At 42.5% G+C, this 25,444-nt stretch overlaps 1 protein-coding gene across 4 annotated transcripts in view; it reads right to left on the bottom strand.

Annotated features, from left to right (window-relative positions):
* The window catches only part of LOC134644108 (palmitoyltransferase ZDHHC14-like), a 55,731-nt gene that overhangs the window by 10,474 nt on the left and 19,813 nt on the right, over positions 1–25,444 (bottom strand). For all 4 annotated transcript variants that reach the window (XM_063496830.1, XM_063496831.1, XM_063496832.1 and 1 more), the window contains exons 3-7: positions 24,759–24,919; positions 12,541–12,693; positions 5,238–5,375; positions 3,464–3,512; positions 1,372–1,474 (exon numbers count right to left, since the gene is read on the bottom strand). In XM_063496830.1, coding sequence (XP_063352900.1) covers positions 1,372–1,474; positions 3,464–3,512; positions 5,238–5,375; positions 12,541–12,693; positions 24,759–24,919 — 604 coding nt within the window. The remainder of the gene's footprint in view (positions 1–1,371; positions 1,475–3,463; positions 3,513–5,237; positions 5,376–12,540; positions 12,694–24,758; positions 24,920–25,444) is intronic.

Raw genomic sequence — 25,444 nt, 5'->3', positions numbered from 1 at the left:
AGCAAGGAACCAACGTCACTGAGAACACTGAAGCTTGTTTTCCAAAACAGTCACAAATCAGAATTTCTGATTAAAACCTGAAAATCATTGAAACAGTAAAAAATAACTACATGTGATGAGCTGGAATTTTAGAAGCTAATTTTGAATTTTATGCTGGGAATATGCTTCTAAAAAAAGTTGGGACACGGACATGTTTACGTTGCTTTTTGCAGAATGTGAAATAAGCCACACCCACACTTCAGCATTAATGAGGCCATTACACGTTTTATTCAAGCTGCACCAACGCACACTCACGGTGTCTGGCTCCTGTGTCGGCTGTTGAACTGCTCTCTCTCCTCTTTCCTCCACTGGAAACAATCCCAAATTGCCCAATTTTGTTACCCATAAACATTTGGTCCAGAGGTCAGTGCACTCAGTGACCTGATGGCTCAGGGCCAGCTACTGGCCTTATGTTACTTGTGAAGCAAACAGGCATAAACAACTCATCAATATTTTTGATCATTTCTATCAGAATTTAAAATTGAAGAAACCGTTTCAGGAAAATGAAATAAAGAAACTTTGCTTAGTGTTGAGGAAACTGCAGGAAGGCGACGCGTGTGCTGCAGGATGTGAGAACGAGCGTTTCCCTCACATTTGTGACAAAAAATAGAAATGTGTTCTCTGTGAATAACAACTTCTCAAAGACTTGGCTTCTGTTTCTCCACAGTGAAAAGGCTAACAGCACAGTGGCAGTGAAGGCGATCACATGTGTACTTTAACATGGAGACGGAGCCTCTGTTAGCATCCTGGGCTAAAATTCAAAGCAGCTGCTCAGTCAGCTTCAACATGAAGAAAAAGTCTTTCACGTATAAATTAAAATCAAGCCTAACCCTGCGAGCCCTCTGCTAAATATATTTAAAATCTTTCGATTGTAATTATTTGGCAGATGTAGAATATGACGATGAATAAAGACGCTGTGTTGTTGTACTATTACAAAAATGGGCTCGTCTTCTTCTCTCGGGCCAGTAAAGCTCTGATCCGCTGCCTCGGGGCTCCTGTGGGGAGCCGCTCCCCCACTGAGTCCAATCACGTTAATATTAAAACTAACGAGCAGTTCGGCGCTGCAGCAGGTGTGACGCTTTAGTATCACACAACTCTTCCCGTGTCGTGTGCCCACTACTTTCCATTTGCTGGCACCGAATTTAAAATGAGTGAATCAACCAATAAAAATATCAAATGGTTTTAGTGCCGTTTCAATTTAAATGATTAGAAAATAACATTTTATGGCGTCCCTGCCCTTTAAATCGAGTCTGTTAGCACACAACACATGTGGAACATTCTGCCTTGTTTCTGCGGCATGTGTGATGTAATGCACTTCGTGTCCATACTCACGTCTTCATTGGTGGTCTGGTTGGAGCTGATCAGGTAGGTATGGAAGCCTGAGAGGCCCACGATGGACCACACAGAGAAGAAACACACCACCACTTCCAGCACAGTGACACAGAGAAGTCAAGGAATAACTCTGCTGTGGTGTTCATGCAGTGACAGATGATAATATGAAAGCTCAAACAAACCACGGAGCCAGCCCGAACACTGAGGTGCTGCTGTAGCAGCGAGCACATTGACCCACAGCCTGAGGGCCGCCCTCCTCTCGCCAATACTTCCCAGTTACCAGTTCGTTTGGCTCGTACTGCTCATTTTCTCTGCTCCACATACACGCACTGTTTGAGATGAATCCTCTACACAAACAAACACCGCTGACTCTTAATGTGCACTACCTCCATGGATGACACATACAAATACCCAGACACCATAACTAAGTGCCTGAAGGGCTGCTGGAAAATGCTCAGTAGGTTAGCATCATACTGCATCCTCTCAGAAACTTTACATAATGCCCTCACGCTCTTCTTCTCTCTCCTCCAATCTCTTCCTCCTCAGCAAGGACAAAACATGTCATCATTCTTCGAGCACAAAGGCCTGCTGCGATAGTATCGACTGCAATTCAGCTTTATTAAAGCCCTGTAGGACAGCAGACTTTATCAGCGTGGCTTGGCACATTTCTCTGCCTCAGAAAGTTATCGCACTCAGGCACAGAGAGAAGGGCAGCGAGAGAGCGGCGGTGTGGCAGCCCGTGCTCTGAACCGGATTTGTGTTGTACACCGAGCACCGGGATCATTTAGAGCTGCTCTTCATTTCTACGTCTGAAGGGGCTTATCAGTCCTGACCTCGCACGACTCCACGCTGTATTTAAGTGAGAGAAGACATCAAAATGTTTAAAGCAGAAGAAAATGCATTAAAGGGCTGCCAAAATATTCATGAGCTGTTTCATGATTCTTTGTGATTAAAAGGTAAAATAAAAGCGAGGCTCTGCTGCCTCCATCTAACCTTCTGCAGCAGAGGCCACATTAACTCCAAATCATCATGTGAACAGTTCACAGCTAAAAGGCTGCGATGAACCTCTTTGCTCAACTTTATCTGATTTACAACAGTCCAGACGTGGTTACAATAAACACAATCATTGTAACAACACCCGCACACACCGTCTGAGTCACATGACACGGCTGAAGAGCGACGGAGAGACGAGTCAGAGCCATAAAAATTTCGCTGTCCTGCGTGCCGCGTAAGCCCCACAGTACAAGACTAATCAGATGCATGTAAGTCATGCAAGAGACACAGCTGGAGAAAATAACAGAGCGGTGGAAGGCATGACATGCAGATAAATCTGACCTATGGAATAATCTGCATGTGTAACATCAAAGTAATCATTGGGAATATAAATGTTTGTGAGAACGCTGGCCGAAATTCAGATTTATACAGAGCCAGTTCACCACAGCGTTCACCTCAAGGAATTTTACATAGAACAGATCCAACAACCAGAGCAGCGCTCGGCATCCTGGGAAGTCCCAGAGCAACCTGAGCCTCAGAAAGACAACCAACGGAGTCACCTGATCCATAAGCTTTAAAATACAGTTTGAATCTTAAAAGTAGAGATAGTGTCTGTCTCCTGAATCCAAACTGGAAGCTGGGTCCACAGAAGAGGGGCCTGAAAACTGAAGGTTCTGCCTCCCATTCTACTTTTAAATACTCTAGGAACAACAAGTAAGCCTGCAGTGTGAGAGCGACACGCTCTGTTAGGAAAACAGCTACGAGTTACTGAGGTCCTAAAGATATGACGGGGCCTGATTATTCAAGTAAATTCAGCCAATGCAGAGAAGCTAATTTGGGATAAATATGATGTCTCATGTTCTCTAGTCCCAGTTAGTGTTTAAGGTCACATGAAGGTTTTTCTAGTCTGATGATAATGAATTACAATAACCCAGATGACAATAATCCAGCAGTTCTCCAGCATCACTCAGGCAGATGTTGCTATTTTTAACAACACTGATGAGATGAAGGACAGCAATGACACATGTGTGATTAATGTGACTGGTTAAAGAAATATCCAGGTTTAAGTAGACACCGACGTGCAACAGTGAAAGGATATCTGGCAGGACTGTCTTTAAGCGCGCTGAGGAAGCCGTTTTGATGAGAGCCTGTGAAAGGGAAAAACAGTTTCTGTTAAAGCAGCACGCAGCTCGTGTTTGCTGTTACATACACAGAATGTGGGACTTGTATGAGATACTGAGCGCTACGCCATTACCTGCTGCAAACACTGTCCTGAGTAAAGGTTAAGAGTTGACAAGAAGAACTGAGCTCAGCCGAGTGTGCCGCTTTAATTGGCTTTCCAATTTAGCTTCCAAGTGTGTAGAGAAGCGGCACAGAGCCAGATGAAGGAGGTGGCCACCAATAAGTGGTTACAGGGAGCATCTCTACTTACTGTGTTCTTCATTCATTCAGACTTACAAAGTGGATTAAAGGTTACAATCAGTATCTATGAAGGACTGCAGCCACCTGAGCCAAGAACATTCACAGTGTCTAACATGGTCTGCAAGAAGAGTTTTAATCATCCCTACAAGCTAATCCTGACCCACGCTGCTGTTCCCAGCACTCGCAGTCATGTATCCATGGCTTCAGAGGACATTAGTCCAAACTTGGTCTAACTATAACTCAACCTTAAGCTAACTTCATGTAGCCTTTTAAATAAAAGGGAGATTGCACATTCATTAACATGAGCACGTAGGTCCATCTTGTAAATTTGCTGCCTCATTTACATCTGCAGTCCCTGAAGGCTGATGAGGTCAGAATCATACAGATACCACAAAGACACGATCACTAAACCACAGATGATCTGTAAAAACAGTGACTTACAGGATGCTGTTTCACATTAAGACAGATTTAATTTTCCTCTATTGTTTGACAGTCTAGGAGAAAGATGTCAGAGATATTATGTCGTCAGCTGTGTGGGTTCAGTATTTTTCTCAAATCTATTTTACAGTCCTGTCTGGTAGATGTGGGCGTGTTGTGATTGGCTTTAACAAACTGATCTAGAGCAGGTGGATGCCACGATATGAAAACTCAAACACAACTATTCTCCCAAATTAAGAAACACATTCAGTTATAATTTTACACTGATATGAATCTGTTGCTTATAGATTCAGTCTGTTGATTGTAATGTTGTCCAAACTGCATCCAGCTGGTGAGACACAGTGTTGATGTGCACCTTTTTAGGCCTCGCTAGTTACAATGTTACTAATGTCTAAAATTTGCTCAACAAAATTTGACACAACTTTTCTAACTTGTGTTTTAAAAGACAGCAAAGTTCCAGGTGGTCCACATCAGTCATTTATTAACTGAACATCAGAGGACCTACAACTCAACCTTGAGGTGCACCAACAATATTATTGTTTTACTGCTAATATGTATCATTTTCTGTCTTTAAGAGATGATTTTATCCACCTGATTACACGAGATGAAAACAATAAACTTTGGTAATTTGGTAGGATTAGCTGTATGAGAAGCTCGACTACACATCTACGATCCTACTTAACGTCCACATTTTGGTCAAAGAAAAAAAACTCGCAGGTTCTATCTAAAACCAAAACTGCAAAGGATACAATAATCTGTTTTTTGTCCCCATAAGAAAGGCTCTGTGATATGTCTCGCTCCCCACAACATGAGTAATACCTGAAGACAGAGACACACGCACACACACACACGGAGCCCAACAACCCGCTGCCTGCTCCCAGCTGGAAATATGGTAAAGAGCCAGAAAGCTGCAGCTTTTCACGACGCCCACTTACAACCTGCTGACTGGAAACAGCCCGGAGGACTGTGCGTCTGCACTACGCCTGAGAGCACGCGTCCTTGTGGATACTTACTTAAAATGATGTGCGTGATGACAAAGGCGAAGATGAAGATGGTGAGGAAGGAGAGCGAGAGGATGAACATGTAGAAGAAGCGGTAGTTCCTCCTCCCCACGCAGTTCCCCACCCAGGGACAGTGGTGGTCGAAGCGCTCTGTGTGGAGAGGGAGAGACGCACAAGTTTATTCTGGTTTCAAGGACAAGCGCACCTAACGTGGCGTTCCTCCAACGCTTCGGTAAAACTGGCTGAGACATCACGTTTCTCATAAAGCACAGATGTTCACAAACAGAACCAGGTCACTTCAGTGCAGACAAACAGCACAAATCCTGAACTGTGGGAAACTGGGGGAAAGGGGAAGTGTCCCTCTGGGTCTTGGCATAATAATATAAAACATTTTCACAAAGAACAACCTTCCTATTTATATAACGAGCTAATAGAGAAATGATGGGCTTTCTTACATGACTGAGTAAAACTCTCCCTGCCACGGTGGGACGAGGTTAAAGCCAAGAATGTTTGAAATCGACCGCTTGAATAAAATTGCCGGTAATTTTTGATAAACTGCACTGTAACTCTTGATGTAGTTTGAAACCTTCAGCTGCTTGTGAAATCCTTACCAGTAAAAGTCAGCCGGTGACATTTTATTCAGCCAAACTGAAAGCAGCTCCAGGGCACCAATCATCTCACTGATTGCTGTTAGAGCTGTTACTTCATCAGCCTCACTCCACAGTCCCATGTCTGAGTGTGGAACACTAGCTGTGCACAGTGGTAGCCCCTTAACTAATTAATCAGAGCCATTATTGGTTTAGTGAGATGACATGACCTCGTTTTGTCTCCATGAATCAACGCCTGGTTAAACCGGTGCCTCCCTTTAGACAAACACTGTAAACACTAACAGTAAAAGCTGACGATCACAAAGTCCGCCCCGATCGTTACCGTTAGGTGACCGATGATTGTGGAAGAAGGAAAAACATGTTTTATATGGTAATCGTGGGCTCTTTGGCTCGAGGGATACCACAGGGTCGCAACACTGCTTTTTCAAGAGTGTTTTCAGATCTAAATAACATAAAAACAAAAGTTAAAATGCATCCTTGATACACGACTTGACTCTCTTTATCATCTTGGAGTTTGAAAATCAAATTTAGAACTTAAAAATTCAAAGAATCTGCAGAAATGCAGATCCCAGCGCACGGAACAATATTCTGCAGCGATTAAAGGATGAAGCGTAAAATAGATCCCGTTTCATCTCGTTACCTTTACACTTTAAGGATCAGGTGGAGACTACGGCTAACACAAGATGAGACGGCAGTGATATTAACCTATAACAAAAACTAGAGATGGACTGATCCGATATTACGAATCGTATCGGTCTGGTGCTGACCTAAATTACTGGATCGGATATCGGAGAAAAATAAAAAATGTAATCCGATCCATTAAATATCACAAAAGCACCTCACAAAACTTGCGACATAGCGTAACCCAGCTCTAACCTTAGCACGTCGGAGCAGTATGCGTCACGTGATAGAGCGGCTGTGGCGTGCGAGACCTGTCGGCGGTCTGGTTGAGCATTTGGAGTCTCACTACCAAACCGGGATTTCATCTCCAAGGAAGTTATCCCAGAGAGAAGTAAAGCAAGTGTGTAAGTTCATCTCTGAATGTTTGTAAAGCGTTCCCACGTTAAGCTTAACAACCGATACATGGAGCGACTGCCTCTTCTCTCCCCCTCCCTCTCCTGCTGCTACTTCAATCATGAAACTGATCAATGATCAGCTGATCGGCTTTTCTGTCGCGAGTCCGTCTCTCTCGTTTGTTTTTGGCCCACTTTGCACCAGAAAGAGGAAACCAGCGGATAAACAACAGCAGGACGTTTAAGCTTGATAAGCTGTTGTTAGAATTTATTTAATATTACTTTCTACACCAGGATCCTTTTCTAAGTAGCTGACAGCTGGTAACTGTGCAGGGGGGGTCTAGCAAAGTTTTGCCAGGGGGGCAGGTAGGGCATGAACAGGGAAAGGGGGGCACAAAGACATACTTTTCTTTCTTATTCTCAGTTAAAATGTCTCGCTTTTAATAAATACAGGGTTCGTACACCTTTTTCAGGGTCAAATTCAAGCACTTTTTAAGCACTTTCAAGGTCCATTTTCAACTTTTTCCAGCGCATTTTAACACCCCCCCCCCTTCAATTCACATCACCTCAGTAAGACCATGTGAAAATTAAAACAAATCATTCTAGGTGAACTTAAACACCTTTGTTCCCCTTTTGTTATAACATAGAAAAACGGACCACAGAAAAATACTGCAAAAGGAAAAGGTTGTCTTAGATACATATAGTAAACTCAAAAAACATATTTCACTTAAAAAATTAAGATGTGCAAATGTGAACAAATCAACTTGTTAGAGATATTCATCTTCTGCTGAAAAAATGAAAAAAGAAATTATTAAGTCTTCTCATCAGATATTGATGCTTCTTTCCTGTATGACACAAAAAATAGAAGACAGATGTTTGTTTGTTTTTTAAGTTAATTCCCAATAAAACTAATTGTAAGATGTTTAACTACATTGCTGTCTGTATTATTGCTGAAGTCCTAAATGATCACCTTTAAAGTGTTTGTGCTAATAACATCATGTACAGTAAGACAGGCATGAAGAACAGCACTGACTGAGAGGCTTTGAACAGATCACATGCTCAGTTCAGTTTAATATATACGACTTAAAGAATGCACAAGCATTTACCTAAAATCTACTTATTTAATCTATCATCAGTGATATTATTAGGTACAATTATAATGTATTGTTCATCTCCTTTAAATGAACAGGCAGCCTTAATGTATGAAATATCCATATACAAAAAGACATATTTGTCTACTGCCTCAGTGGCTGATGCTGCCCCACAGGCCTCAGTGTGAGCTTGAAGCCATTTATAATGTTTAAGTAGTTTAATGTGTCGGTGTTGACGATAAACACATTTTGAATGAAAGCTGGGGAACTTGGTAGCACAAAAACAAGTGACTATTCTTTGTGACCATATGGATCGGTCCCTCATATTACCATTATTTCACCCAGCACAGGGATAAACCCTGCAGGTATGACAACAGCAGGTGTATCACTCCTAACGTTTTCCACCTGGAGACAGCATTTACACTGAAATCTGCCTTTAGTGGCTTTTTTGCAGCAACTGTGACATTCACTAGTAGAACTGACACACAAAACAAAACAACGACTACACTACACACTAACTACACAAGACAACACACTAACTTGAGACTCCAAACACGGTAAACGTCACGAGTCTCTCACCTGTGAAAACTCACTTTCACTTGAGTAAAGTAACTCATATTACTGCTACTGCTAAGTAATGTTAGCTAAGTTACAGCATGCTCCATAAATCTCCATGCCATAACTAACCGCTATAATAGCGCTGCCGTATTGCATCACACTCAGTGCATTTCAATCATTTATCCCGCGGGTTTGATAGCTAGCGAAATAATAATCATAATTTTACACGTACTGGAAAATTATTTACTAGCACTCACCTATCATGCGACTGGAGAACGCAAACTCCGCCATTGTCGTTTTCTGTCAAACACTCATTAAAACAGCAACCTCCAGGTATGTTAGCGCACTCATCCCCGACTGTCCGGGGGAGGGGCGGGGTCACACATTAAAACAGACAGCGGCGCAAGGCAGCCCAGGCGGAGAAACTTTGCTTTTACATTTTGCGACTCATTTTATTTCTCTATCTGATAAGAAAACTATTCAGTCAGATAGTTATTTGTGGTGAATGAAATACAGTTACACTTTCAAGCACTTTTAAGCACCACATCTGAAATTCAAGCACTTTTCAAACCTTGAAAAGACAATATTAAAATTCAAGCATTTTCAAGGATTTCAAGCACCCGTACGAACCCTGTAAATAATTATCTGAATCTTACAACCAAAGTTTTAATCTGATGTAAAATGTATAGAAATCCATTACTGTATATAGTAACTATTAAGTCTAATATACCCTAGTAAGCTATAGTACTTTTTCCTTTGGGAACCATCTGTGCAGTCTGCAGTTCTGTTGAAGAAAGATGTTGAATCTCTTTAATTATTGTAGAAAAATTATTGATTTCTGTGCATTATGGTTTTTTGTTTTTGGTTTTTTTTTTAAACACGTGCATTAAATTAAAGTTGATTACGTCAATTAAGCATCACAAGGCGGAGGGTGGGGGGTGGTTCCCTTTATTTTTTTTGCTGGGAGTTGGCAACCCTATTAGTTGGGCTATTTAATATTTCTTCTAAGTACTCTTTAAAATACCAGAATAGGGAGGATGGTGCAGGTTTAAGTTTATTAGATTGATCAGTTTTGCTGAACTATGAAATATTTTGGGTGCTGTGTATTTTTTGCATACAGGTTTAACAGAATAGCTTTAGTTTTGCTTGGTTTTTTAAAATTTGAGTATCAACTTATACAAAATGCAGCAAGATATTTTTTTAAAAACCGCTTTATTCGTTATAAAATACGCTATATCGGATTTATATCGGTATCGGCAGATATCCAAATTTATGATATCGGTATCTGACATTATAAAGTGGTATCGTGCCATCTCTAACGAAAACTTACACATATCGCCCTCGCAGTTTTAATACAATGATTCAATATATTCCTTTTCTTGTTTGTTTTGCTTACGTAGTAATGTCATTTCCCTAATGGGGTCATTAAAACTTCATCTAACAAAATAAGCATCAGCAAAAACTGAATCCCAGCAAACGATCCTGAAGTCCACCTTCCACAGCATCCACTCACAGCTCAAACACAAACACAGACCCCACTGTACACACTATACAGAAAACAACAGAATACGACTGCAGGGAAAAGGAGGTGGCATCTGTGTGCTTCATAATTCTGCACTTTTATAAGCTTCCTCTATGACTCCCGAGGGGATAACCCTCTTAAAAGGAAGTGACTCTACCATCCTCCTATCCTCCGCTTGCACCAGGGAGGGCCTATCCATTCTGGTTCCTTACTTATTTAAGAGCTTGTTATCCCCCTGGCTTTTAGAGCAGCAGCGGTGGGGAGCGAGAGTGTCGAGAGGCAGGGAAACACTGCCAGAGTAATCCCCATTTACAGTTTAAGAATAAACGCTAGTCGAGAGAAGAGGTCCCAGAAAAAGTCTTATCAGACCCGTGAATGTAAGTCATCCAGCTCCCAAACCATTTTTCATCATTAGTCGGGTGGAGGCCGAGAGCTTAGAGAGCAGCCTGGAGAGTAGAGTTTATCACCCGCACCCACCTGCAGCGTGGAGCCCAACTCTTTGTCCCGTTTCACTTCCCTCCATCTGTGACTCACATCTCACAGCTGGAATCTAAATGGCGTGTTTAGAATTCATAACCAAGGATCTTTATGAGCCGCACTGCTCTGTGACCATGTTTGGTTTGGGGAAAGCTTTTTGATTCGTTTTTCCGCTCATTTACTTCGCTGTGTGTTTTTGGGCCTTTTCTGCTACGTTTCACAATTTGATTGCGTGCATATAAAGTGCACACATTCATTAAAACGTGCCCCTCTGTTTGCCAGGATACCTGCCCTTTTATCTCTGCGCTCAGCTTCCAGTCTTCCTTCCTGTCAGCGTGCATCTGTCACATCTGCTTACCGCCACATCTTTTTCCCGTGTTTACTACTTCCTCATCTTTGTCTCCCAGGTTTTCAGTTCCTCTTCTGACAAGGAAACAGACAATTCAAAGACTGAGCTGTCTCTGAAGAGTGAGGCGCACAAAAACCCAGATGAGACAGATACCGAGACAAAGGTCTCTGCATCTCTGTCTCCATCTTTTACTAATTACCTTGCTGTGCCTCGTTTCTCTCAGGAGACGGAGAATGTGGTTTTATAGAGCAGCAAAACCATTTCAGACGGTTGGTTTCTAATTCCTGTCTACTCTGTGGATGCCAAACACCTCCAACCACACAGTATCTGCTGTATATTCCTGGAAGGCCCGCATCACTAGCTAAACATTTATATACACAGGTTCATATATGTTCATATATACAGGTGCAAAAATGTAAACTGATTGTAAAATCATTTTGAACCAAACAATTTCCAGGATGTAGTTTCCTGTTAGAAAAACCTTGTTTGATCTGAATCAGAGGACAGCAGAAGCTGAACAGTTTGCTTTTATCCTCGTGTGTTACGCCTGTCCTTCTTCATGTTTCTGTGTCTCTTCAGTTCACCAGGAACTAAAATAGCCTGGTTTTCTATACAGAGAGAAAAAAAGGAGGATTGGGGACAAAAACACTAAAACAACAACAACAAAAAGGAAGAACAGGACTTCCACTGCTTCTAAGTATCGTCTATAATGTGAGAGAAAAGGCAGTTGGAAGTGACTTGAGTTAAATTTAAAAGAATATACCAAAGACCTATTGCTTTCAATTCCACACAGGGAGCAGGCACACAGCACAGAACAGCCTGTTTTACAGCTCTCTGATGAAACACTTTGGCTTTAATGAAACATCTTTACCTTCGTAAACTATTGTTTCTTCTCTGCAGGTTGTAAAACTCCCAAAAACACTTTAATGAAACCCGATCTAGTTTTGTTGGGGTAATAACATTTTTTACAAAGTGATGATTTGACCTTTTCACACATTGCTGCCCAGAGACAGCTAGCTTCCACATTTCACTTTAAACCTACATTCCTACTAATAGCCACCAGGGGGCATGCCGGTGGTGGGGGGGAAACCAACAACAACAAGCTCGAGATCTTGGACCCGAGTTTATGAGATCTTTCACTCACTTCAGGTCTTCATTTCTTTTTGTAGAATTTAGTTATTATAAGCTACATGTTCAGGGTATCAGTGCGGTTTGACAATAAGCTCCGCCCTTCACCCATCACATCCAGTGATGGATGGAGATACTGACACCTACCTCAAAGCTTCATTAACAACACTTCATGAACCAGTGGGTGACGTTTTATTGGCTCTCTCCATCTTTTTATACAGCCTATGTTGCTGATCTGTTCTGCTATTATGTTTTAATATTTTTATTTTAATAGATCCTAGTTATTAAGCTTCTCATTGGAACGTATTTAGATTTGATTTTTCTATTTGAGCTTATTTTGTGATCCTAAATTTGTTTATTGACCATGCCTGGATTTTATGTTTTGGCTGCTTTAACATAAGAATTTCCTGATTTTTGGATGAATAAAAGCTTGTTTCTGACCTCACTGACCTTTAATTAAAATACATATAACCCAGGAAGTGGATAGAGAGCGAATAGATCCCCCAGGCTTGGTCTCGACACTCCAAATCCCAAATTCCTAATCTGCAGACACCATAACTGCCACTCACCCACACAGTTGTCACAGAGGCTGCAATGGGAGGCACGCGGTGGTCTGAAGATTTTGCAGGTGAAGCAATACTTCAGCTTGACTGTCTGGCCGTTGATGACCACCTCCTTAGTCCTGGGAGGGGGCCTGTAGCCGGTACCGCCATTAGCCACATCTTGGGGAAAATAAAGGAGAGAGACACAAGAGAGAGACATAAAGATCAAAGAGAAAAGACACCTGATGTCAAAGCTCCCACACACGCTGCAGCGTGCACGTGGCGTTATTGCTGTGGGCGTGTTATCACTACTGCACTAGCAGGGTGACACCAGATTCAAATACACTAAAAACAAAGAGAATACTTCTCACAGGATTACTACTAAAGTGCCAAAACTTAACTCAATATTTGACAGAAAATCTAGTGCATGACGCATGTTATGAAAAGTGATCCTGTCCACTACTGAACTGATAAATCCATTGATAATCCTGGTCTTTACATTTAAAATGATCCAGTTTGCTTTTGAGTGCCTGAATATGAGTAACTATGGATGGAAATGGTTGTAATTCCTAAACAGTTAAAGCAACACTTGCTGAATCAAAGCTGAAAGTCTGCGCTTCAATCACGTCTTGATTGTATAATAAAAAAATCCTGTGTGGTTAACAGAGGCAAAATTACACACCGTGTGTCGCTGTCCAAATACTAACAAACCTGACTGTAAAACTGCACCCAGGTCAGGCACTACTAAGTGGAATTAATACAACGATGCTCAGACTCCATTATGAAAAGAAAAAAGAAAACCGCTGCCAAGCTGCTCTGAATGGCTTCTGGTGGCGGAAGACAGCGGCGATGACAGGCTAAACGGTAAAGATGAGCGCGATGACGCTCATGAAAAGGTATAGACTGGATCCCATTATTGCTCTGCTTGCTTTGAGCACTCTCACACATGCTGAGAGCAGGAGATGGTGTGTGTGGGAAGATAATTTTGAGATCATTTACACAGAAGCCAACAGAGTGGTGTGTGTGTGTGTGTGTGTGTGTGTGTGTGTGTGTGTGTGTGTGTGTGTGAGCAGGGGGTACGGGCTGACAGGCTTATGTGGGTGTTTGACATTTCTAAAGGAGAGCAGAGGAAATGCAGCCACAAAGTTCTCTTCTATTGAATTTGTCTCATTGTGGTCGCTGCCTACAGAGCGCCATCCCAGTCTCATACTCACACTCGTCCCGTTTCTCTGCCGACTCAAACAAATGAGGGTGAGAACAATTCAGAGCTCTGTTCACCTTCCACGGTGTTAATGCTGCATCGTTTAGGTCTTCTTTGCACAGTAAAATCTATATTTAAATTAGCTCCTATCAAGCCAAATAAAGAACGATGATAAGTGGAGGGTGTTTCTGAAGCATCAGAGTAAAATCTTTGTAAAGCACATTCTCTGATCTCTGTAACGCTGGGAAGAAGGGTAAGGCACACAATGACAGACTCGTGTCACGTCATACAGTAATTTCTAGCAGCAGAGAGGCAGAATCAGAAAGTCAAGCACACATTTCTACATCAGATGTGCAAATATTGTGAGTTCTCTTTCAAACATTCGCTTCGGTGTCTCACTACGGGGAACGCTTTCTCAGCGTCGTCCTCTGAAGCTTCTACATCATTGCTCCAGCCAGCATCGGCTGGCAGTCGTGATGCTTGTGTCACAGAGGGGCCACCCTCCTTCCTTCTTAGAAACCCCGTCTCTCCTGACTGCTAACCTGAGTGCTAGCTTGACGGTCCACTCGAGCGAGCTAACACCTTGGGTCATCGGGCGCTAGCGTGGCTCACACTGTCAGTCGCCTGCTCTTCACCATAGAGCCAGGTTGGAGAGTATGTTAGCTGCCACCACACACCTACCGCTAGGGCTGGGCCATATCATACTGTTCACAGTAACACCGGTATAATGTTGGGCAACGATAAGAAAATGAAATATGGCGATAGAGATTGAAAATGTGACGTCATTCAGGGGTAAAACCGCAAAGGATTCTGGGAACTCGTGGCAAGAGGTACTAGCGCACGCAGGCTTTCAATTGAAATCAGTTACACAGCCATAAAAAGAAACCCAAAAAATGGCAAGAAGCTGTTGTATTATTAACTGCAATAGCCGGTCGCATGACAGCCACGGGAAGCCGACGGGTAAAGAGATCGGTTGTTATCGGATTACGTCGTGGAAGAGGAATTGTTTAAGCCATGTTTCCGAAGTAACAAAGAGGCGACGGATTGCCTGGATTTACCAAATATAACGTCCCAGAACACTCCAGCTCACATGTTAGTCTGCTCCAAGCATTCCCACAAAGGTCAGTGTTTTGTAGTAGTTAATACGTCATTTTTCTTAACATAATTGGTGATATAGGTTACAAGCAAGTCTGGCGCTGAACAGAAATGGTCGCGCTATGCTCCTTTGTTTATTGTGCATAAATAGTGAATTGTCCTGACAGAATATTGCGTTTCGCTTCTGTTATTACCACGGTACATTGACAAAATCATATACTTTTATTCACAGGATAAAACAGTTTTTTGTATCACTAATTGCCCAGTACGGTTACAGCATACAATATTATTGTCACTGCTACATTTCTGTAATGCGTACTAGAAATGATTTCCACTACTAATTAATTACCGTTGAGCTCAAAGGTCCTATTAATAAATGGTTAACGAATGTGTATTTATGAAGACGATTTGTGAGACTGGTAAACTTACCTTTGTTCGTACGATGGTCTTTCGTTCTACACGGTGCATTTCAAGGTCCTGTACCCATCCGTCGGTAAACTGTACCTGGGCTTGTTGCAATGACCTGAAGTTACTAAAAACTTCATGAGTGTATGCACTCACTCCAAGAACTGTATAATTATAAATCTGAGCGTGGTGAAAGTTGGGCAGCACGCTGACGTCTTTTGTCCACTCTGTGTGCTCGTAAGGGTCTGACCCTTTCACTCCTTTGATTTTTTCCTCGTACCTTTTCTTTGCCTTTTCGTCGAGTCTGTCTTTGTACGGACCGGTCTCCTTCGTTTTGTACATTCCTTTTTTGGGGAGCAAAGAAAAAGCAAGAAGGTATTGGAACCGGAGAATGAACGTTTTGCGGTGCTGCAAATGCTTGTATTTGATGCGGTACTTGGATTGTTTTGCCACCAGTTCCCGGCATGCAATGCGCGAAAGTCACGTGGTCTGTCAATCTCTATAGAATGTGGGTAAAACGCGCATGAGCAGTGCCTTTCTTTTCATACGCACATGAAAGGCGACGGAGAAGGAGAAGGGCGAAAGCGGATCGTTGAATGAAACAGATGAACCAGAACTGGTTTGTAAAAATGCTGCAACTTCAGTGGTGTGGAACTGGTTTGGCTTTCGTCCGTCAGATACACAACAAAGCACTATTTTTGGTAGAGCATGCTAGCGGGCCGTCATTATTACCGTGTTTTTTGGAAAATACGGCACACTTAAAATCAATCCTTTGATTTTTCTGAAAATCGACAGTGCCCCTTATAATCCCGTGGGCCTTATGTATGAACTCTGGTTGTGTTTACTGACCTCGAAACGATTTTATGTGGTACACGAAAATCTGTCAAATGTTTTAGTACAACTTTGCTAAGCTACGAAGCCGCACCGCTTGATGGATTGCCGGAGCATTACGGCTATCGTAGGCAGGAGCCTCGCGGAGTGATACGTACTGTGCTTCAACATAATATTACGGTATTGTGTGTGTATAACCTCTTTCTAAGTTTTGTGGATATTATACATGGTTATGCTGAGGATATGTCGGCCAGTTTCCACTGGAAATGCCTTTTGGTTAAACTGTCAGCAAAGAATTTGCATTTGCACTGTTACATTTGTATATAGCTTTAATGCACATAAAAAAAAAAAACAGCTGCTTGTTGAAGTGAAAATATATTGATAGAGGTTTTTTTGCACTAGTAAAGTTGTGGAGTTGTAAAGTATTTTGTCTCGCGTCAATTATATTGTCAATTATATCGTTATCGCAAATTTTCAAATATATATATCGTGATAAATATTTTTGGCCATATCGCTCTGCTCTACCTGGCACAACACCTAGCTCAGCGGTCGACACCCCTGGCAAAATCTATTCTGACCCCTGAACCTGGAACATCAGGCACTAAGAAATACTCCAAGTGTTACAGTTTTTTCTTTAATTATTTTCTTGCTCAGGTTTCCTGATGTGATTTCCTGTGCTCTGTAAAGCACACTGTGACAGTTTTGAAAAGTGCCATAAAATAAAGTTTTATCCTTCTTCATGTTTTCACACAGATGCCAATCTACTCCCAGCCCAGCCTTAATCGCCACTATTACTGCAAATCGACAGCATGCACACCTTAAGCAGCCCATCAACATTCAGTGCACGCTACACTCAAAGCAGCTTTTCTGCTGAACAAAGACATTCGAACACTCGGCCGACAGGGCGGCCGAAGCTTAGCCTTACATCAGTGTCTAGTGGGAGATCCCTCAGAGAGATAGGCCGGGTCCAAGAGCTTGAAGCGAGATAATAAGGCAGACTGGAAAGTGATGTAACACAACACACAAGCATGCACACGTACACAGTGTGTGTGCCCACTTACACCCTCACACTCAAAGTTAAATGAGGATTCAATGTCAGCCAAACTGGGCTTGGTGCTGCCTGCTGAGGTATAAAGAGAATCTAATCGCCATCGTGTTGTGTACACGCAAGAGAAATCTGCAGAAGGTCTGCAGGAAAACAACTTCGGTACAAAACACACACACACACACACACACACGGACACACACACACACACACATACCTTTAACTGAAAGCCAAAATTTAAAACTAAAACCAGAGTGCAGCACAGAACTAAGAAATACAAAGGTGCAAATAGAACAATGATATAACCCGTTCAAATAGCAAATACAGGCTTGTCTCAGCAATATTAAAAAACACAAAGCTCTCTTTAAAAACATGAAAACATTTGCATCTGTTTGCTGTGAGTTTTATAGCAAACAAGAGTTAAAAACAACAATCCAGTGCAGAACAGAGTCTGTGATCAGTTTCTAAAGGATCAGTATCAGCTGGTGTTACATATTTGGTCTAACTGTACAGCCTAACACTTGATTTTATTATGAAACAGCTGCTGGTATGATGGACGCTGCCATTGTTGTGGTCACCGCGTACACCGAGACAGGACCAGCGCTTTGTTTCCATTTAACCAAAAAGCAGTTCTGGAACATTCAAGCACGCTGTGGTGATCCTGGTTTGACTTCATCAAGCTAAATAATGATAATAATAGTAACGGTTAAGATTTTTTGTTTATGTAATATCCAAGTTTGACATTTTTGCTTTTATGAAGCTTTGATGATTTATTTTCACACAGTCTCTGTACTTCAGTCAGTTATAAAAAGACTCTTCAGTGCAGCTACTCTGGACTTCTGCACATCAAGTCAAACTGGCTAATAACAAAATCCATGTCAGACAGTTAAAACAGAGTGGATATTTTTCAAAATGAAATCCTTTAAAAACAGCCTCACACATAATAATTTAATAATTACACTTTCCACCTTTATCCAAAGCAGCAAAGCTTCAGTTCAGGACTGACAAAATGATACAAAGTTTGTCGAGTGCATTTCAAACATAACATCCAGCTCCTTTCCTGGAACATCTGCTTATGTTTGTTTGCCACACCGATCTGCTTTTACTCAGGCTTCATATGTGTGTGTAATACAAGGCACAGTGTTCCTGCCTGCTGTGGTCTCTGTTCAGGGGACTGAACTCCATGTTCCATGTTATTTAACAACTTTTCCGAGTGAATTCTTTCGTCAAAGCTCGGCCTAGAACAATCCAAACTGTTTGCCAGAATGAGAGGTCGACGTGAGACGTGCATGCAGCCTTTCACTGTCACACCTATGATATCTTAGCTAATCTGGGAGGAACAGAGACAACCTACACAGACCCATGGAGAACATACTTGTGTGGGTCTAAGACTGTTAGTCTTCTAGACTATGTACTGTGTCTCCGAGGTAAACTAAGAAAGACCATGAAGACTCGATTCAGCAGAGATGTGACCCTCTGCCTGAGTGAGATATGACAACTAGAAAGGAGACTGCTGCTGCTTCACCGAGGACTCCTGACCGGAGAACAACGAGACCACCGGGAAAGACCAGGCAAAGACTAGTGCTAAAGTCATTCTTAGGCACGTGGTCCGGCCTGCACCGTGTATATAAGGGGACAGGGTCAATCCAGGCCAGTGTAACGGCTCCACGCCAAGTTTGTTTGTCACTGTCTGTTATTTCTCTTTTCTCCTGTGAGCTTCAGTGAAACAGCTCTACAGTGACGGCTCTATTTGTGTGCACTCCTTTGTTAGAGTCCCCTGCAGCTCTGTCATCGACTCATCTCTTTCTCTTCACGTCCACGTCACTGTAGATCTGCGAACGAGCCATCAGCAGCCTCGACACAGAGGAGACAAAGACTAGAGAAGATGGCTGTTTTACATCAGCCGCAGTAAAACGACTCCACAGCACACTTGATCATGACACAAACTGTCAAGGGTTTGGATGAACCTGTGTGTTTGTTACATAACACTGCCCTGGGTCTTTGCACGCAGATGCCGTCACTTCAGACAAGATTTAAACACAGGCAGCACCTGTGGCTCACACCTTTGGTCAGTTCTGTTTCTTCCCAATTAGCTGTCTGCACACCTTCTCGTGCCTCCGAACAGTTTCTCTGTGTCTCGGCGTGATGATGAACCCTGTTGAGCTTTTCTTTCTTTATTGACGTCCCTCCTTTATCAGGAGATCCATGTGAAAGTAGTTCACAGATGCTGAAGTGAAGCTTTGTAACAGAGCCTCTTTCCACTAGCTGCAAACCTTATTACTTATGAGGCCAATAACAATGAAGTCAAACACAAATGTGATCGAGGGCGCTCGCCACCAATGAGCAGAGGGAGGTGAAGCGTGCGGCGGTTTAAGTCTGAGCGTGAATGATGAGAAGACCGTAATTTAAAACAAGGTATTATTCATTCATCCCTGAGACGGGGCAGACGTCTCAGCACTACGGCAGGCAGACGTGGGGTATTTTGAAATTCAAAGAGCCAACCAGGATTCAGGATGAATTAAACTAACTCCCGATACAGCAGGTCACTGCGAGAGCATCTCTGATCTCTTCTTAAAGCCTCTGGTGTATTCTGGCTCATTTATCCCCGCTTTTTACATTTGGAGAGTTAGCGGTCAAGACTGGGTCAGCATCGACACGGCTCTGTGGACTTCACCATCTATGACCAAACGAATTCAAATCGGTGCCAGCTTTTAGTGGCATTTAACGGTGCAATGGCCAGGATTGAAGGGCCAAATACGCCAGAAGGGAAGAGACGAGCCGTGTCAGACATCTTATGATGCTCAAGAAGCAGCTCGTGATCATAAAAATCATTTCAAGGATAAAAGCTCTTATTTGTGGTGCAGTCTCAAAATTTGCTCCCAGCCAAAATACATGAAATGCTCTCAGCAGACCTACAAGGTGTTAAAAATCCAACAAGCATGTTTGCAGTGTCTTATCACTACAGGCAAAGGAAGCTGTATCTAATGTGATTAAGCTGGCTCTCTTCATAGAGAATGGCTCAAGCTCGTCTCTCTCTGGTAATGGGGTGTGTGTTTGAGCTTGCCATCTAAATCAAGGTTTTGCCAAAGGCGCAGGCAAAGAATAAACACAAAGTAATTAAAAACAGGGTGCAAGTCAGAAAAGAGACTTGAGAGCAGAGTATAATGTGGGTTTGGTGATAAGATTACAGCAAATGTGTTTAGTAACTGCAGAACACTTCAGGTCTGTTATGCTATTACAAACAGTCATAGTGGACTACTACAGGTTGTGAGCAGTCAACCTTAAAGCATAAAGCTTCAACATAAGAACATAAAGTGTAAAAATAGAAACAACAATTGAAGAAAACTTGCACAGTGGAGAAAGAGGAGGCACCTCAGCTTTGACTAAAATCCAGTGAACCAATCTGAAATGATAAAGTGTTGGATATTTCCTTATGAAGGTTTGCAGGCTGTTATGCATCTGCATAACAGCGACACTGACTACTGAAGGATAAAACGAGCTGTGAAATGTGTATCAAGAACAAAAGAGGACCTAGAATGGATCCTTGAGGGATCCCGCCTTTAGTGGAACATTTAACTTCATCCATTAAACTGAGCACAATTCGGTTTTCTGAGTGCTTTCAAACTTTTGTCTTCTCCTGTATAATCAACTAGTCAATCAGACACGAGGAACATCACGGGACTATACACAGAGATATATGTACAACGATAAGGAAAATAAATCATGTATTTCATGTGCTTCTACCTTCAAACACCCAGTGATGAAAAGACTAAATGTGGCTGTATCCCCTACTGATGTCCCCATCCTTCCTCCAGCAGTCCACGCTCTAAGCCTTCCAAAATCTATTTCCCCTGCTGGCCTTGAGTCTGGCTGGTAGCTTTGGAAAAACAGCGAGGCTGTCCTGACATTCACCAACTGGCCTGGACCACATTAAGTGGGAAAAAGGAAACAGGCAGCTTTGACCATCTTTCCCTCTGATTAATGCTTCAGAGAGTCTTTCGGATTTGGCATGTGATAGCTGAACTGATGCCAGCCCGTCTAGTCCTGACATATTGGGCAGGCAGACAGACATGCACACACGTCAAATGTAGCAAACTGAAGAGAAATCAGCTCTTGTCTCGAGTTCAAGCTGAGATAAACAACAAGCTGTGCTGCCTTTCCTGACCCCAGACCTCCTCCTCCAATGATTAACTGCACTGAGTGACAGGACAGTGAGAATGTGGATCACAAAAACTGCATTATGTCTCATAACTCTCAAATGTCTGCCTGTCCAAACATGCCGCATATTTGATTCAGGAATTTAGGCAAAACTCCAGGCTGACCACTCTGAATATCCGCTCACAATGATGGCATCAGAGGTCGAGCATCAGCATCGTGAATGCAGGGATGCTGAGAGGCCTCGATGTCTCGTACTGTACAGACGTTTGCCCCTCTGGTGTTGAGCCAACCGATCAATGAGAGTGGTGTCATTTTTGAGCCTTGCAGTACTTTAACCTGAAAACATCATTATTTATGTATGAGGTAATGGATTTATGGCGCTATATGCACTCAGAACACATAAAACATGCAATGCATTCAAAACATCCTGAAATATCTAGTTCTGATTTATATTCCTGTTAACTAAGGTTTTTTTTTTTTTCCCACACTTCGTTTTAGCTTTGGTTACTTTGGTGCTCAACAACACCATCACCTTGTTTTACCTGGGATTCACACACACGCACACACACACACACACACGCACACACACACACACACACGCACGCACACACACACGCACGCGCACACACAGGTGTAGGACTCGGTCAATATACAAACACAGGTGTCCATTTCCAAAAACATCTCAATTTCTGCTCATTCATAAAACTGGGTCAGCGCTGTTTGCAGAGGTTTGATTTCATGTATCCTAAAGCAGCGTAGTACTGTGGACACTGAACATAAATATAGTAAAGCTGAATGGTTTAAAAAGAAATAAGGGTGGATGTAGAGTTGGCTGTAGTAATGCTATAGGAAAAAAAAGAAACAAAAGCAGCAACTGAGCACATGGGAAACAGGCCTGGAGCGGAGCAGAGACATTACATTATGGCAGCGCATGTTAAGAAGTTCCCCATGCTCACAAAGCTGCTTCACTATTATGAATATCTGCACAGTTACATAAGCACATATTAGGTTTGAAATAAAAAAAGAAGAGAGATGAGAGCCGTCTGAATCAGAAGATAAGGCTGCCAGGAGTGAGTCGTGTTGCAAGTAAGAAAGGAGGAACTGAAGAAGGAGCACACGACAAAAGCATGCCTGTGCAAATTCACTGACACCTGAAAAATAGACAAAAATTGTTTTTTTTTTTGCTTTTTAAATCTCTCTTTTAAATCCCAGCAGTGAAGAAGAGAGTGCCTGAAAGAGACGGGCACATGCTGGGCTAGTTGTTGCTGGGACTTGAAATGGATGATCAAGTTAAGCGCTAACACATGTGCTGCTAATGTCTTGCATATCAAGCTTCCACGCCATCGCTAGAACCAAAAAAAGAACTGTGAGAGCATGCACCCAGGAAAAAGAGGAGGAGGAGACGACAGTGTTTGAATGGAAAAAGTAACAGGAGGTGTGAGAAGAGACAGGAGCTCTGTGGAAAATACATTTGAACCAAGTTTTAACCACGTATGAAGCGTGTGCATGTGTGTGAGACCCTCATGCCATTACAGGTGAGGTTCTTTCAAATTGCACATAATAAGATCTACAATGGTACCAATAATTAGGCAGCCTATTAATCTACTGGCATGTAGAGGATTGGATGGGATAGACTACAATCCCAGAACGTAAAAATTAAGGTGAACACTCCCGTGGCACAGCAATCTTAATATACACCCATAGGTTACCTTAGTGAATGGCCGAAAGACATTTCGGCTAATGATTCTCACGTCCCTGTCGTTTTTTCACTTGGGACCCACGTAGAGAGTTGACTGTAATATTGTTTGAACCTATCCTAATTCATGCAAATCCTGCATCTACAGGTTACAAAGAAGAGTTAAATATGATGGGAATGAATACCAAAAACAAAAAAATAACCGGTATGCTGCTTAATGCCTCTAATCATTTCACAACCTGTGCACAAAGAATCAGCCAGACACCAATCATCAGTCTGTGAGTAAGAGGTTCCAGTTTGGAGACAGCCTGCTTGGAAATGCACAGCACAAAAGCCAGTTGGGTGGGGGTAGAGGGGGTAAAGAGGTATTTGGGTCAACATTTTTCATATTTTCGGCCTTTCATTTGTTTATCCTCTGGAATACCAACATAACATACTTCTGCACAGCTCTTTCTCAGCCCCGCCGCTCCGAGCTCTCTGTACTGTACCTTCCCTCCAAAAGCTTTTAAGTCTCCTAATGAGATTAATTAAGCTGGTCCAGAGTTTGTTTAATGAGGCCCTAGTGGCCTGAAGCACGGAAAAAGACCCATGGCTGGGAAACGGGAGCTTTGCATTCCAAATACACAAAAAAAAAAGAAAAGAAAAACAGCAGAACTTTAAAGAAGGCTTTAAAAAATAGGCTTTGCAAAGTTAAACCATCAGTTAAGTGGTGGTAATCCATTTAGCTACAGAGCAGCTGGACACATTTACAGATCAGTGAGTCAGTAACTAAAATGGATACATTTTCCAGTGCAAATTCCAGTCTGGAGCACCCTTGATTGTTTCCTTTCCTTCTCTGAAAGAGGCCTCAGGAAGCAGACTACACTCCCACCATCGTTGGACAAGTTTAGCGACTTCCATCAATCTTTGTCTAATTCACTTCTGATCAGGTCAGTTGCCTCTCTTTACATTTTGCTTGGATCAAGCTACAAAGCACAACTTCAGCGGCTCTAATTTAAATAAAAAGAATTGATTTCGATGACTTCAGAGCTTGCCATCACCTTTGATGTGGAATCAAACGTTTGCTACTGCCACCAAGTCTCTCAGATGGGAGAAGCAGCACTTTGAGGTGTGCTCACAGGAAAGTGGGCCTTCATTTTTAACCACTGTCCACGTTTCTCAACATTGCCAGCAGCCTCCGAGCACTATTTGCTTGTAGTAATGCACCCATACATGCATCGCCTCAGTATCTGTGCACCAATACGACATTACGCACGCGTTTTTTCTTTTCTGCATATCAGCTGATTTTGTAGTTCGCTTTGGTAACAAAATAGAATCAAACACAGCAGAAAAAAAAAAAAAAAACACTCAGTGACACAGCAACAAATTTCATTAACAGGTCCACATCTCAAAATAATCTTGGCTGTTTTTTGACTCGTGCTTGTGCTCTGCTGCCAGTAATTCACTTACCTCATATCAAGTATCTCCTAATGCATCAACAGTCTTATCTTTCATATGACAAATTAGATTTGGAACTTATCAAAAGATAATTTATGAGTAAGCGTTACATCAAAGGCCATTTGGTTAAAGTAGCGCCAAGAACTCATCTCATCCTGGATGTAAAGTGCTGTTACAGTCAGTCGGAGCTGGATTCCCGAAAACAAACACTAAACACACACAGAATGCTAATTAGCCACATGCTCATGTACCTATAATCTAATCAAATAATAACTAAACAGTGTGATGTGAACAATAAAGGCCTCCCTTTATTGTAGCACAAAAATGCAAACTTTAGTTCAGTAACAGGATTTGATCCCAGTGTTTTGGGGGTTTACCTATCTGCCTCTCCAGGTCAGTGGCCTCGTCTGGGGTGGCCCTGGGCAGCACTCCGGGGTCACTGAAGCTCGTTCTCAGGAGCGTCCCCAGCACAAACAGAAACAGCACACCTCCTATGACCGGGATGACTGGAGTCAACTGCTGCGCCAGGAACGGACAACTGTAGGACAAGGAGAGGCAATGAGGAAAAGATGAGCAACAATGACGGCAGAAACGCAGTCTTGGTGTAACACTGGACAAACGCCGGCAGGCTGCCGAGCTCGATTTAATCGTTACCACATAACGGACACCAGCGGAGACGAGCGCGGAAGCTGATGAAGTGGAAACACCAAAGTCTCGCTGCTTAATGACCAGTAAGTGGATATGACCGCTTAATAGACCGACGCCCATGTTAGAGTCAGTCCCCTGTGTTTTAATCTGCTTTAATGAGACAAACTCACATAATCCCATTAAACATCCAACAGCGCAGGTGGTTATTACAGTAATCACATTTAGGTCCCACAGAGGCAGGGCACAGGCTGCTGCATCCCATTTCATCTGTTACACTGCGGTCTGCTGGATCAGACTTGAGGTCTGCAAAGAGGAACTGCTCCAGACAAGGACAACCGAAGGAACATGTGGCAGCCGTATGCTGTGAGGGATGTTGCTGAGGAATGCAGAGCAGCGCTGCCACACTGGCAGGACT

This window comes from Pelmatolapia mariae, linkage group LG16_19, assembly GCF_036321145.2.
Source record: "Pelmatolapia mariae isolate MD_Pm_ZW linkage group LG16_19, Pm_UMD_F_2, whole genome shotgun sequence".
Lineage (NCBI taxonomy): Eukaryota > Metazoa > Chordata > Actinopteri > Cichliformes > Cichlidae > Pelmatolapia > Pelmatolapia mariae.
This window is presented reverse-complemented; position numbering and strand designations above follow the sequence as displayed.